The sequence below is a fragment of the Rhinatrema bivittatum genome, chromosome 9 (assembly GCF_901001135.1).
Source record: "Rhinatrema bivittatum chromosome 9, aRhiBiv1.1, whole genome shotgun sequence".
NCBI classification, from domain to species: domain Eukaryota; kingdom Metazoa; phylum Chordata; class Amphibia; order Gymnophiona; family Rhinatrematidae; genus Rhinatrema; species Rhinatrema bivittatum.
Window position 1 is genome coordinate 200,328,856 of NC_042623.1, and position 15,376 is coordinate 200,344,231.

At 48.6% G+C, this 15,376-nt stretch overlaps 1 protein-coding gene and 1 long non-coding RNA gene across 3 annotated transcripts in view; one reads left to right on the forward strand and one right to left on the reverse strand.

Moving 5' to 3' along the window:
* Positions 1 to 14,328, reverse strand: part of PCOLCE2 (procollagen C-endopeptidase enhancer 2) — an 84,874-nt gene extending 70,546 nt beyond the window's left edge. The window contains exons 1-2 of one of the 2 annotated variants that reach the window (XM_029616919.1): positions 14,115 to 14,328; positions 2,575 to 2,683 (exon numbers count right to left, since the gene is read on the reverse strand). In XM_029616919.1, the coding sequence (XP_029472779.1) occupies positions 2,575 to 2,683; positions 14,115 to 14,188 (183 nt within the window). In that variant the 5' untranslated portion in view covers positions 14,189 to 14,328. The remainder of the gene's footprint in view (positions 1 to 2,574; positions 2,684 to 14,114) is intronic. The other variant, XM_029616918.1, reaches the window with a different exon arrangement.
* Positions 2,992 to 15,116, forward strand: LOC115099334. The gene is made up of 3 exons (XR_003858745.1): positions 2,992 to 3,045; positions 3,158 to 3,296; positions 14,833 to 15,116. It is a non-coding gene; the product is annotated as an uncharacterized LOC115099334 (long non-coding RNA).
* Positions 15,117 to 15,376: the final 260 nt, after the last annotated feature.

Genomic DNA, 15,376 nt, shown 5'->3' on the forward strand with positions numbered 1-15,376 from the left:
CATATCAAGAGAGTAATGCATGCAATTACATATTGTCTGTAATGGAAACCTTCATTTCAACACATTGCATGATCTTCCTGACTTCCTCAGGATATTGATGCCAGGACCTTGTGGCAATGAGCATTTCATTATCCAGAGTTTTGTCAGAATGTATTTCTATTTTTTAGTTCTTAGGGCTATAGTTCTGATGAACAGCATCCGAAGTGCCACCTGGCCCTGTTTAAGGAGGGAGATTTTAGGCCAGGCTTGGATTTCTGACAACCCTCATCCTGCTGCATTCTAGGACCTGCTGTGCTAATTTCAACTGCTAGAAACAGGAATTCCAAATATCACAATGCACTAGGGGGTAGATTTTAAAAGGGTTACGCGCATAAGGTACATGCGTAACCCTTTTAAAATGCCCCTGCACGCGCTGAGCCTATTTTGCATAGGCTTGGCAGCGCACGCAAGCCCCAGGACGCGCGTAAGTCCCGAGGCTTTGCTGGGGGGGGTGTGTCGGGGGCGTGTCGGGTGGGTGGCATGACGTTCGGGGCATTCTGGGGGGCGTGGTGCCGGCCTGGGGGCGTTCCGGGGGCGTGGCCGAGGCCTTCGGAACAACTTCCAAGTTGTGAGATGGCGCGCCAGCAGCTCGCTGGCATGTGTGAGTTACGCCTGCCAGAGGCAGGCGTAACTTTTACAACGGTAAGGGAGGGGTTTAGATAGGGCCGGGGGGGTGGGTTAGGTAGGGGAAGGGAACAGGCAGCACATGCGGGGCTCAGCGCGCACAAGTTTAACAAATGTGCACCCCCTTGCGCGCACCGACCCCGGATTTTATAAGATACGCGCGGCTACGTGCGTATCTTATAAAATCTAGCGTACTTTTGTTTGCGCCTGGTGCGCGAACAAAAGTACGCACGCGCACTGTTTTTTAAAATGTACCCCTAGGGTTGTAAGTTCAAAAAACCAGCAGAGGTAAAAAAAAAAAGGTCTCCCACCTTGAATTAGGTGACTTGGCAGCTTTGCAGCATTTTAGGGCAGAAGGACAGTAAGCCCAGGAGCATTCATTGCTTACAGACACAGACTCGGGAAAGTGAAAACTCCACATCCCAACATCGAAGGCAGACCCTAATCCAGCAACTGAGAAGTAGAGTCAGCTTCTGTACTGCTCGTTCCTTCCACTGGATGCAAGTTATTAAATCCCTGATTAATGCGCCCTTCTGCACTGCTCTACAGCTCTGTAAACAAACTTTAAAGAGGCGTGTGCATGGGAGAGACATTTCTTCTGTGTTCTGTCGTTTTATTATGTTTTTCCATCATTCTGTGTTCCCATATACATCGTTTGTTTTTACAGCGCACAGATTTTATGAAATTTAGCAAACAGTATATGCTAGATTTCTACAACTTTACTACAGTTTTGCTAAAAGTGCACAGTGAAATGACCTAAATAAATGATATTTTGGAGTTCTTTTGGATGGAAGAGGACCGAAAACAGCATTACAAATAACGCTGATGTCTTTGAAGGCCTTTGAAAAAGGGCAGCACATCCCAGCGTTACAGTGTTGATAGCCGACACTCTTTTTCTGAATGCTGATGTTTTGTAATTCAAAGCACTTTTTTTTTTTTAACTGAGAATAAAAACGGCCACGTTTGCAGAAACTATGTCCAGCGCTAACATCTTTGCTGTCCAGTGCATTCCAGGTACAGCCTCCCCTATACAGGCTTTCTGGAAAATGCTCTCCTCATGGGAGGTTTCTAACATCATTGTACTCACGGTGCCCCAGGAGAACGGCTGCAGGAAGTGCCAAGAAGGCTTGCACTGGGGCCAATGTATCGCAATTAGCTGAGCGTTAAAACTATGCGCTGAAATTCAGAACACAGTTTCTTATTGCACAAACTGATTTTTTTTTTTAACTCCCAGTGTAGTAAGCTAATGGTATGCTAATACACTGGGAATTAAAACATGCGCACAAACCACAAAATGTGTGCAAAGAAAATGTTCAGCACACAGAAAATCATGATTTCTGAACATAAAATGTGATTTACGCACACATCTGTTTGGCTGTCTCCCTGAAATGAAAAGGAAAGGAAATCAAGAGCATTTATATTCCTGCAGAAAGCATTTCTTGTGCTTATTTTATGCACAGAAAACATGCTGTGTGCACAAAGCATGTTTTCTTTGCATAAAATGCTGATATCGGGTCCCGACCACTGAATTCTTGCTTCTGCCCCTAGACTAAAAACTAGTGTTGGACATTTTACACCATATCAGACCAGGAATAAAAATATCCAGCATTAAGACAGCAGGTGTTAAGCCAACCCACGCTCTCTGCATTGGGGGGTAATTGCTAATACCTTCATTTGCATGGGATTTCCATGCAAGAATGTTAAACAGTGCTTACAGTGCTATACGCACATTTTTTTGTACCAAACCTCCTTACAGCATCAGGAATAACGTTTGCGTCAAAAACATGTGCGTACAACTGAGGGTAAAACTGTAGACTCTGCTGAGTGCAGGCCCATTAGCCGCAGGCTTTGTTTGCTCATTGTGTGCCTGGCAAAGAACCCGAAAGCGCTCTTTGTGCTAGAGATTCCTACCGTGATTTTCCAAGTGCATTTGCTGTTGGGAGGATAGACACCAAGGAAGCCTTCATTTCCAATTAGCCCAGCTTCTCCGGTTAGATTCCCTCCACATGGGAAAGTGTGTCTAGGGTGGGGGGGAAGGAGAGACATTTATTGAATACTGAACAACAGTGAAGTCATCTTATGTTAATGCACAGATTATTAGGGAACATGTGTGTGGGTGGAGTGGGGGCAAGACTGGATGTAGGTTTTTGCTATGAAATTTGCCATAAAGCTAAGACTCATTCATCTTCATTTTGACTTTCGCTTGTAAAGATTCTTAGTCATTCAGGGGTACCATTATTTGTTATACCAGTGTCATTAAATAGACTTCCAGACCTGTAACAGAACTGGGAGCAAAATAAAGCAAATAAGGTTTTGTTTGTGGTTTTTAGAGAGAAGCAAAAAGGGATTGTGTGAACAATTGCGCTGATTAAAGCAGCAAAGGTAGGATCAACAAGAAAAGTGAACTGTTAAAACAAGTTTTATGTTCTTTAAATTTTGGAGCTAGAGATATCTCTAGTTACTGAAAACCTCTTTTATCTCTTTCTAACGTCAGGGTGTTGCTGTGCTGATCTTAATGGAGACTGCTGAAGGAAAGGATATTGATATATACAACGGGTTACAGGATCTGAGACATCATCTTTTTATCAGATTGAGGTCCTATCCCAACAAATCCGATTGATTGTTTGGTTTGGGTGAGTAGAGAATTAGATCAAAGCAGAATGCTGGATGTGGTTTACTTAGATTTCAGCAAGGCTTCTGATAGGGTCCTGCGTAGAAGGCTTGTGAATAAAATGAGTAGCCTGGGAGTGGGCCCAAGGTGCTGGAGTGGATTACAAACTGGCTGACTGACAGACGTCAGTGAGTAGTGGTAAATGGCGCCTACTCTGAAGAGAGAACAGTGTTAAGTGGAGTTCCTCAAGGATCTGTTCTGGGACTTGATTTCTGTTCGGTATCTTTGTGAACAACATCGCAGAGGAATCGGAAGGTAAAATTTGTCCTTGTACAAATGGCACTAAGATCTAAAACGGAGTGGGTATGCTTGAAGGAGTAGAGAGAATAAGAAGTGACCTTGGAAAGCTTGAGAAGTGGTCAAAGGTTTGGAAGTTGGAATTCAATGCCAAGAAGTGCAGAGTCACATAGGAGCCAGCTTTAGAAAATGATTGTGGGTATTGAACTCAACACAAATTACAGCAGCACCCCAAGCAAAAAAAAAAAGTAAACACTGAATACAGTGATCTGTGAGTGTGGCTGACCAGCCTGTATTTAAATGCCCAGGTAATGTGGACATGGGGAAGACTCATGTAGCCAAAAGGAAAACTAGGAAAGTCCCACCAGTCATTCTTCCCAACCCAACTCATCCTCACCGGTCTCCTCCCTCCTGCTCCATCCACCCCCCCCCCCCCCATCTATTTCCCATACCTGTCACTATCACTATTCTGCTAATCTCCTCTTCTTTCAGTCTTTCCCTTCTCCTCCTTACTTCCTCTGCATGGTCTCTCTCCCTCCTGCATGGAAATATTTTGAATTTTATGTTGGGGGGAGGGGGGTTTAATATCCCTCTTCCCGATCCATTCCCTATATCCTCTCAACCAGCTCTGCACCCCCTTTTCCACTGTTGGGTTTCTCTGTTCCTCTTCCCATCCCTCCATTCCCTTGCCCCTCCTTAGCCAGTTGCCCTCCTCTGCAGGCTTGGGTCACCCATCCCCATGCTTCATCAGCAACTAGGCTTCCCTTCGTTGGCAGGCTCAGCTCATGGTTTATGATTTATTTCATTGGAATTGCTGTATCTTATGACATAATTCAAAGTGATATATACAGATGTAATTAAATGTTTCTAACAGAAATAAAATAATCAAAATTAAGAAGTTTAAAAAACGTTCACATTCAAAATTAAAGTTTTACAAAGAACATTATTGTTGCGCGTCCCGTCCACGCTCGGCCCGCGCCCGCAGGTCCCGGGTTGGCCTCCCCAGCAGCAGCAGCGAATCCAGCCAGGCCTCAGCGTCCCGCAGTGGCAGTCATCGGGCCTTCCTCTTCCAGCCAGGCCTCATGGTGGGGCTCGGCATCCTCCATGGCATCGGCCCCACCCCTAGGCATGCACGCGCGGACCGCCCAGCCCTGATTAGTCTCAGCATAAAAGGAAGTTCCTGGCATCACTTCCTTGCCTTGGCAATCGGGTCAATCACATCGTGATTTCTAGTTTGCCTCTGCGTTTCAAGTCTGTGTTCCAGTTTCGTTCCAGTCTTGTTCCAGTCTTGTTCCAGCATCCTTCTGTTCCAGCATCCTCCTGTTCCAGCGTCCTTCTGTCTCCTCGTCTCCCCAGGTAGTACCTCTTGAACTGTCTTCTCAGAACTGATCTCAGCCTGTTCTTGACTACGTTGATTGCTGCCTGCCTCTGACCTTCTGCCTGTTTCTATGACCACGTCTACTCGCTGCCTGGAACCAACCTCTGCCCGATTATCGACCACGTCTGCACGCTGCCTGGAACTGACCTATGCCTGAAGTCGACCACGTCTGACTGCTTCCTGGAACCTTACCTCTGCTTTGACTGACTACCCATGGACTGACTTCTGATATTTGACCCCTGCTTTGGCTGACTATCCACGGTACTTTGACTCTGGCCTTGATCCTTGCCTTACATTAAGAAACTCTCTTCTGGCCTTCTAAGGCACCCCGGACTCCTGGCCTGAACATTGACCACACACCCTTGATCATGGTGGGCACACCTCTGAACTTTCTCTCAAGGAGATCCTGTGAGGCCCACCTAAGACCAGGCAGCCCCGGTAACCGAGGGCTCAACCTGAGGGAACTCCGGGTTGCTAATGGTGAAGCTCCAGCTAGCCTCTATCTCTTCTTGTGCTCCGCCTCCTGGTGGCAGGCGCTCTCTGGGTCTGACCAGGGAGCCTACTAATCCTGCATTAGGCCAAGGGTCCACCTCCCGGCGCAACAGGTTGCCAAGGCCATGGACTCAGCGGAGTCTCCCGCCATACGGACCATTCAGGGTCTGGCCACAACTGTCCAAGAACAACGACGAGCCATAGAGACTCCTCCATAGAGGAACTCTGCTCTCAAATGTAGAACGCAGCAATGGCCAATCCAGTGGGCCTAACTTCTACCTTGCTACCGAGAGCATTGCTGGCACTGCCAGCACCTCCTCGCTTCAATGGGGATCCATGCCTCTGCCGAGGCTTCCTCAATCAGTGCTTCATGCAATTTTCCCTTCAGCCATCATTCTTCCTGAAGGAATCAATAAAAATAACCTTCATCCTCTCCTGCCTTGAGGGGAAGGCCCTGGCATGGGCTTTTCCACTTTGGGAGCACTCTGACCCCATCCTCATGCAACTGTCCCAGTTCACTACCGCCTTCAAACGGACCTTTGAAGATCCTGGTCATCAGGCGGTTGCTGGTCATCACCTACTCCATCTTAGTCAAGGCTCCAGATCCCTTTCGGAGTTTGTGGTGGAGTTTCGGACACTGGCATTGGAACTGGGATGGCAAGAGGATTGCCTTTGGGCACGCTACCTTGAGGGTCTATCCCCCACTCTCAAAGACGAACTTGCTGTCCATGAGATTCCTATATCTCTAAAGGACCTGATTTCCCTCGCTGGGAAAATTGACCATCGCCTCCGGCAACGACACCATGAAATGAAAGCACTACGGCCTTCTGCTCAATGCCCAGCATGTGCCCCTAGCCCTCAGTTGAAGGCTCTACTGGCACCGCCTCCCTCCAACGAAGAACTGATGCAAGTCAACCGTGGGCGGTTGTCTTCCGAAGAGCGTCTTTGGCGCAAGAAGCAGGGCCTCTGCCTTTACTGCAGTGCTTCCGGACACCTGAGGCAGTCCTGTCCGGTCCTTCCGGAAAACTTCAAGACCTAAGCCCTGTGGGGGCTTGGGCGCTACTGTCACCGGCCCCCCAACTTCTACTACCTGTTACCCTGTCTATGGAGTCTCGCTCCTTCGCCACCACTGCTCTCATCGATACCGGAGCAAGTGGCAGCTTCATAATGGATGACATAGTTAACCTTCTGAAAATCCCAGTACAACTCCTAGAGGTTCCTCTCTGCATCGCCTCTATCCAAGGGAAACATCTCCCCAGACGCATCACGCACCACATGGTGGCCTTCCGTCCAACTGTGAGAACCCGTCACGAAGAAGGGATATCCTTATATGTTTTGAAACATTCAAAACACCCAGTCATACTGGGCCTCCCTTGGCTCCAAACTCATGGACCCCAATTTGACTGGCAGTCCTTCCAGGTGTTTCAGTGGGGCCCACAATGTCAGAAACACTGCTTGAAGCATCCCCAGCAGTGACCGTCCTGAAGACTACAACTCTCGGTGGCCTATCTGCTCAGTACTCTGACTTCGAGGATGTTTTTTCAAAACAAAAAGCAGACACATTACCTCCACACTGAAAGTATAATTGTCCTATTGAACTTCTACCTAGTACTACCCCTCCCAAGGGTAGGACCTATCCACTCTCGCTTCCCAAGACCCAGGCGATATCCGAATATATAAAAGAGAATCTTGAGAAGGGGTTCATTAGACCTTCTGACTCTCCAGCAGGAGCAGGCTTCTTCTTTGTTAAGAAGAAGGATGGAGGACCGTCCATGCATCGATTACCGAAGGCTAAACGCCATCACCCGCAAAGATTGCTACCCATTACCTCTCATCAGCGAATTGCTCAACTGTCTGCAAGGGGGCCAGATCTTCACGAAGCTCAATCTGCGAGGAGCGTACAACCTCATACGCATCCAGCCTGAGGACATATGGAAGACCGCGTTCCACACCAGGGATGGCCACTACGAGTATATAGTGATGCCTTTGAGCCTTTGCAATGCCCCTGCGGTGTTCCAACGCCTGATGAATGAAATTCTCAGAGATCTACTTTCCTGACATCCTGATATTCTCAAAAGACCTAAAGTCCCATCGCTCCCATGTCAGAACCATTCTACAACGTCTCCGAGAGAATCACCTTTACGCAAAACTAGAAAAATGCATCTTTGAGCAGAATCGTCTACCATTCCTAGGGTACATTACTTCCAATCAAGGACTTACAATGTGTTAGAGACCAGCTCCCCAAAGGGGAGGAGTTAGCAATCTGTTAGAGACCAGCTCCCCAAAGGGGAGGAGTTAGCAATCTGTTAGAGACCAGCTCCCCAAAGGAGAGGAGTTAGCAATCTGATAGAGACCAGCTCCCCAGAGGGGAGGAGTTAGCAATCTGTTATAGATCTGCTCCCCCAGAGGGGAGGAGTTAGTAATCTGTTATGAATCTGGATGCTGGATACCTCCGTTGAAGGAGTTAACAAGCTATAAACGATCACCCCGCCAGGGGTCGAAGTAGCACTCAGTATGGATCTTACCAAGCAGTAGCAATCTGTTAGTGCTCTGCTCTTCCAGAGGGAAGGAGTAGCAACTGTTATGCCTTGTTCCTGTAGAAGATGAACCAGCAACCTGAATGATTCCCATCGGGAGGTAGCTATCTGATATGGATCAGCTTCCGCAGAGAGGAGTGATGGTCTGATGTGGGTTGGCTCCCACAGAGTGGTAGATGATGATACCGCTCTTATTAGTGTAGGAATAACACTTAGTAGAAATAGTGAATCCCTGGGCCGATGGCAGTTGACAGCACCCTCAAGTGGAGATCCTGAGAGGTACTACCGGCTAGGCTGGAGTATTGAGACAAACACAGATAGTTCTTTATTAGACTGGAAGTAGAATCACCAGAGGTGGCAGTAGTGAGTTGATATGTCCGGCAGGGCTGAAGTCCCTCTGATACTGGAACCATGATCTCTGAGTTGTTGAGCTGTAAGGAGAGACTATAGGTAGTGAGTAGACAGGGTATGCTGGGCATAACCAGTGATAGATAATACACTCACAATTGTAGATCTCTGAGTGTCTGCTATATGCAACAGTGAGTCTTCAGTATTCAGGAACAGGAGCCGCAGGTGAGTACTGGTTCTTGTAAGCAGTCTGAAATAGAACTCACAATAACTGTGTATGGGATGGCTTCTGGAATAGGCTAGGAGAGATTTAGGAACATAGGCCCTCGTGGAGCGAGTACCGGTTCCTATCTGTTAATCTGTAATAATAATCCATAAGGTATAAGTATGCAATATCTTCTGAGGAAGAAGAGAGTATGAGAAAGGAATTAGGAACATAGGCCCTCGTGGAGCGAATACCGATTCCTATCCGCAATCTGCAATGTGCAAAGGTAACTCACGATCTCCGTACCTGCGATAACGTCTTAGACTGAAGGGAGCCTTAGCGATTAGGAACAATGGCCCTCTAGGAGCGAGTACCGGATCCCGTCCAACAATCTGAAATCAAGAATAGAGAGCGGAGCCCCCGAGGAGCGGGTACTCCTGGTAAGTTTGAAAAGGCCGAGCAGTAGAGAAGAATTCCCCGTGCTGACTCGGAACATGGTTGCAAGTAGCGTGGACTGCAGAAGCAAGTCCCGTTGGAGTTCCTTGATAACTCGTTTGTAGTTAGCAAAGACCTTTTAAATTGAAAATGGATGACGTCAGTACGGGGGGGACACCTCCGAAGGTTCGCGCCCTTGCTGGTACAAGTCTGGAGCTTGCGCGCATGCGCCCTTACGTCATCAGGAACATGGCGGATCCGTAGCGTCAAGCCAGCCCGGGGATACCTGGACCAAGAGGTGGAGAGAAGCCACGGCTGCATCTGTCCATCTGAGCCGAAGGGAGTCGCTACAAAGATAGAGAGGGTGGAGCGAGGGCGAGAATAGGCATGAACGCAACACAATGGATCCCGAAAAACTTCAGGGAATTCATGACTGGCCCCAGCCAGTAGGCCTCTGGGCCTTACAAAGATTTCTTGGATTCACGAATTATTATAGGAGCTTTATAGCCAACTACTCCACATTAGCTGCTCCACTCACCGCAATGACTAAGAAAGGAACCAATCTCCGAGTTTGGAGTCCCCAAGCTCAATCAGCATTCCATGCGTTAAAGGAAGCATTCTGCTCTGGTCCTTGTTTACGACACCCTGATCCAAGCCACCCATTTGTCATCAAGGTCAACGTGTCCGCTATCGAAACCAATGCGATGCTAAGCCAGTACTCCTCCAAGGGTACACTGGTACCATGCTCTTTTTATTCTCATAAATTTTCACCTGCGGAGCAGAACTACACCATCGGAGATCGTGAACTCCTAGCCATCAAACTAGCACTCCAGGAGTGTCGCCCTTGGCTGGAAGGCGTCCAACACAGATTTACTATATTCACAGATCACAAGAATCTGGAGCACCTCAAAGAGGTGCAATTATTAAATCCTAGACAAGTCCACTGGACATTATTCTTCGAGTGATTCAACTTTGAGCTGTGCTACCAACCAGCCTCAAAAAACCTTTGCGCAGCTGCACTCTTGTGCTCTCTCGAGCCTGAGGACACTCCAGACATCCCAAGACACATCATTGATCCGGCCTGTGTGTCCTTTGCAGTGACTACAACAGTACCTGCTGGTAAAACGGTTGTCCCACGTCGACTAAGTGAATGCGTACTCTGCTGGGCCCATGATTCAAAACTAGCTGGACATCCTGGTCGGGCACGAACCCTGGAAATGCTGAGATGCTTCCACTGGTGGCCCAGCATGGTAACAGACTCTCGCAACAATGAGGGCTCATGTCCAATATGTGCACAACAAAAGCCGCCTACCAGCTAGCCATGGAGACTTCTCCAGCCACTTCCTGCACCCACTGAACCCTGGGCCAGCATATCAACTGATTTCATCACTGACCATCCTCTGTCTAAAAAAAACACCGTCATCTGGGTCATCATTGACTGCTTCTTCAAGATGGGACACTTCATCCCACTCTGGAGCCTTCCATCAGCCCCTGAACTCGCCAAACTGTTCCTGAGGCATATCTTCTGCCTACATGGGCTACCTAAAGAAATCGTATTGGACAGAGGTCCACAGTTCGCCGTGAAGTACTGGCGAGCCTTATGTAAAAAATGTAACATTCAGTTAAGTTTCACCTCAGCATACCACGCTCAGGCGAACAGCCAAGCCGAAAGAACTAACTGGACCCTGAAAGCCTTTCAAAGATCATATGTAAATGACCAACAGGGCAATTGGGTCGACTTACTCTCCTGGGCCAAATTATTACATAATACACATCTTGCTGCTGCCACAGATGTCTCCCCATTCTCTGTGGAATTTGGACGCCAACCATGACTAGTCTTGCCTGTACCATTTTCTGTGCCGTCGCCAGCAGCACAGTTCATGGCGCAAAGTATCCGTAACGTGTGGAATCAAATAAAAGAATGACTCACCCAAGTCGCAAAACATTCGAAGAGAATCACTGACGCTCATAGGCGGTCAGCTCCACTCTTTAGACCCAGTCAAAAGGTATGGCTAAGTACCAAGCACTCCCCTCGCATTGTCTGGCACCAAAATACATTGGATCTTTTCCCATCCTCCGGAGAGTGGGAGCAGTTACCTACCAGCTACAGTTGCCACTGTCCATGGGTATCCACAATACCTTCCACGTTTCTCTGCTGAAGCCATGCGTGCTCTCCTGGCCTTCCCGCAAAGATCCTCCTCCGCCACAAGTGCCACAAATCTCCTACATTTTTTTGAAGGGGTGAATAAACATGTGAACAAAGGTGAACCAGTAGATGTGGTGTATTTAGATTTTCAGAAAGTGTTGGACAAGTTCTGCATGAGAAGCTTCTGAGAAAACTAAAAAGTTATGGGATAGGAGGTGATGTCCTTTTGTGGATTGCATGTTGGTTAAAAGACAGGAAAAAGACAGTAAGATTAAATGGTCAGTTTTCACAGTGGAAAAAGGTAAACAATGCAGTACTTCAGGGATCTGTACTTGGACCTGTGCTTTTTAATATATTTATAAATGATCTGGAAAGGAGTACGAAGAGTGAGGTTATCAAATTTGTGGATGACACAAAATAATGCAGAGTAGTTAAATCTCAAGCGGATTGTGATACATTACAGGAGGACCTTGCGAGGCTGGAAGATTGATTACATGGACTTTGACTCCGCTTCGCCCGACTACGCTCCAGACCTTGACCTTCGCATTGTCCAACTACGTTATTGACCTCTCCATAATCAGACCTCAGCTTCGATTGACTACGCCATTGACTATCTCCGTGATCAGACCTCAGCATTGCTTGCCACAGCCCTTGGATTGCCGCTGGCCCTGACTCAAGCCTACCATTGGACGCCTCTTCAGCCTACTCCCCAGACGTGGACTTATTAGGCTTTGGCCTACCTTTGCTCGAGCGCCCTCAGTCTGCCATTGTTTCATTGGCGCCCGAGTTTCCAGAACCTGACCCAGTCCAGGGTAGGACTACACTATCCTCATCTGCTGTCTCTGGGCTGAACCAGCCTCTTTTGCTATTCTATCTCGAGGCCCACCTAAGTCCTGCCAGCCCCGGTACCCAAAGGCTCAACCCGTGGGTGACAAGGACTGGTATAGGTGAAGATTCAGCGGCTTCTGCCTATCAGCCCACTCCACCTGCCAACTGTGGGGACCGGTAGGTCCCTATCTACAGGTTGCATCAACCCCACCTCGGCCCAAGGGTCCACTTTCGACGCAACACTTACCCACTCTCCTCCCACATCTCAGGCCCTTCCCCAGCCTAAAAATGCCCAAAACGGAATTTGCAAAAAAAAAATCACAAATTGCATTATGGGCTTAACGCAATTGAAAAAGGTTTAGTTATTTTCAGCATTAAAACTGTGCGATATCGTGCGTTATGGCTTTGCAAAGTGCAAAACCAGCCCACTTTTTCTGAAATCCTGCCCCTGACTCCTCCCCAATCCCTCCCCTTTAAAAATGTTGCATTGCACCATGCGTTATGGTGCTTACCACGTGCGTTAAGGCATTTTTCGCATGCGAAAATGCCATGACACGATTTGATAAATGAGAAAGGAGCTCTAAACACATAAAACTGGAACAATAATAAACTGTGCACAAGATATGATTATATATAAGAACATAAGAACATACCATACTGGGTCAGACCAAGGGTCCATCAAGCCCAGCATCCTGTTTCCAACAGTGGCCAATCTAGGCCATAAGAACCTGGCAAGTACCCAAAAACTAAGTCTGTTCCATGTTACCATTGCTAGTAATAGCAGTGGCTATTTTCTAAGTCAACTTAATTAATAGCAGGTAATGGACTTCTCCTCCAAGAACTTATCCAATCCTTTTTTAAACACAGCTACACTAACTGCACTAACCACATCATCTGGCAACAAATTCCAGAGTTTTATTGTGCGTTGAGTGAAGAAGAACTTTCTCCGATTAGTTTTAAAATGTGCCACATGCTAATTTCATGGTTATATCTATAAAGATATATAAAAATATATATGTATCTATACATAGAGATATATCAATACCTTTTGAGAAAAAAAGGTGCTTACAGTTTAATATCAGGATTACGATTTGTTTTTAGAGCTCCATTCTTCAGCTGTTTGTTCATTTAATGCCTGCTAAGATCAGAACAGCAACACTTGATTTATGAAAAGTCCTAACCTTAGCAAAAGAAAGGTAGGAGGAGTTTCAGGAACAAGAAACACCTATAGAGCCAGAGGGAAAAAAGACAGGGAAAAAGATCACAAAAAGAAAGAGAGCCCAAGGAGGAGACCGGAAGACTCCAGCTAGTGCTCTTGCTTTAAATGCAAGGAGCCACCTCTAGGGCCGGCTGCCGGGATCCCTGCTCCATTCGGGCTCTCTCCTAGCCTGGGCATTTAGTGCTGGTGAGCATCTGGTAGCACCAAAGCCTGTGGGATGAGGGACTGCCGCCCAGGGGGCCACCTCTGAGCCCTTCCCCCAGGAAACTTGCAGCCACCTCTCAAGATGCTGCAGGGCAGGGGGCCTCATTCCAGACTCCAGCTCCCGGGGGAGAAGGGAAACCACAGGGCAGAATCCGCCGGAGGGATTCACCGGATCTGAAGCCCTGCGATCCACGATAGACTTCCCAGGTCTCTTTTTGCCTGTATGTTTGTCTTGGTTGGATTGTAGGCTGTATAGAGCATGGACGGTCTTATGTGTGGTTTGAACTGTGTATGTCCAGTAGTGCTATAGAAAAGTTAAGTAGTAGTAGAAGAAAGAAAGAAAGAAAGAAAGCACCATCCGGCTTCACTCTGGCTGAATGAGCCACGTGCGGGAAGGGAGAGCGAAATCCCGGGCTCCGGACAAAAGGGGGGCTGCAGTGGAAAGGAAGCTGCCACAGCCTGTGGCGATGGGAGGCAGCTTCCCTTCTCCCAGGAGGAGAAGGTGGTCCCCAGCCAGCACAGCAGGAGCAGCCTCGGGAAGAGAGGAGGGAGGGAGGGAGGGGGGGGATCAGAAAGGCAGGAGCAGCCCCGGGAAGGAAGGAGGGGGGGGGGGCAGAAGCTGCCCTGGGAATGGAGGAGGAGGGAGGATGGGGGGGGGGGAATCGGGGGCAGGAGCAGCCCCGAGGTTTGGGAGAGCAGCGGGGGGATCAGAGGCCGGGGCAGGAGGAGCAGGGCTGCACCCGGGTCTTACCTCTCCTGTGCTTTACTACTGAAGGTCTGGTCGGCCAGCAGAAGTCCCAGCAGGAAGCAGAAGTTTCTTCCCATGGCTGCTGACCCTGGCAGGCGGCTGAAGCTTTCCTTGGGCTTTTGAAGCAGCTCCTGCTATAGTCCGGCTCTGCACTCATTTCCCTGGGGAATCTCTCTGGTTGCAGGCGGCACTGGATGAATGTACCATTTGTTCTTCAAGGCAAGAGGAGGATGGAGTAGGTTTTCCTACACTTAGACCCTCCCCTCCCCGGCTCCTCTTTCTCCCTTCTCCACCTTCTCACTAGTTTAAACCACTAGGAGAAGGTAGGAGGGTAAAGGGAAAGCAGCTGATTGAATGCCAGCTGGGCGCTCCGCCTGGACTGAGTGACACCAGAATCTAGCACACACCTCGGGTGATGTTTGCTGAGACTGTAAAGTGAGGTGATGGGGAGCTTTAGTTGCCATAGCTGCCCTAGCTAGCCAAGCACGCCTAACACAGCCCCCGGCCATCGGGGGGACCCAAATTCTAGCTGTGGGGACGCCTGGGGTGAGGCACAGTGGCAGGTAGAGCAGTCCCAGGGGTAGAGCAAGGGGGAGGACAGTTAACATATAGCAGGTTCGGGGACAGGGAACAGAAACATAAAAGGTAATTGAGGGTCCAGGTCAGGGGATGGGCAGATAGCAGCAGCAGGACGGCAGCAGATGTTTTTTCTCTTTTTCAGAGGTGCAGCTGGGAGTCCCGTTTGTTTCGTGTAGTATAAGGGCTGCAGGGCACTCAGGCGTTGCTTGTAAGGAAGGAGGAGTATGGCAACCCCGGTACAGCACAACACCTACAGGGCAGCGTGCCAGCACTGGTTCAGAACAGGGGAAACAGAAGAGGAGTTTGGTCATCCATGCAGCTGGATATCAGGTACATGGGGGAGGGGCTATAAAAATATCCTCCTGAAAGGCCCTGGAAGGTGGGAGGTTTTATATCCCTAGCACATTTCGTTATGGAACTGGAGCAGTGCAGTATGGACTGGACAGAGGGGGTTTTCAGTGACAGTTTCACCGCATGGCATTAGGGCAGAAGAGACATGGGAGAGATTCAGACGAGGAGCGGCGAGGGACACGAGAAAGCGGCGTGGATGTGAAGAAGGCGGCGCAAAGGCCCCCCCCCGTTGAACTACTGGGCCGTAGGAACAGAAAACGTGAGGATGTGTTGTGTGTCTGGGGGTCACGATGCAGCGGAATGACAGGGGAGCAGAGAGAGAGAGATGCAGGATA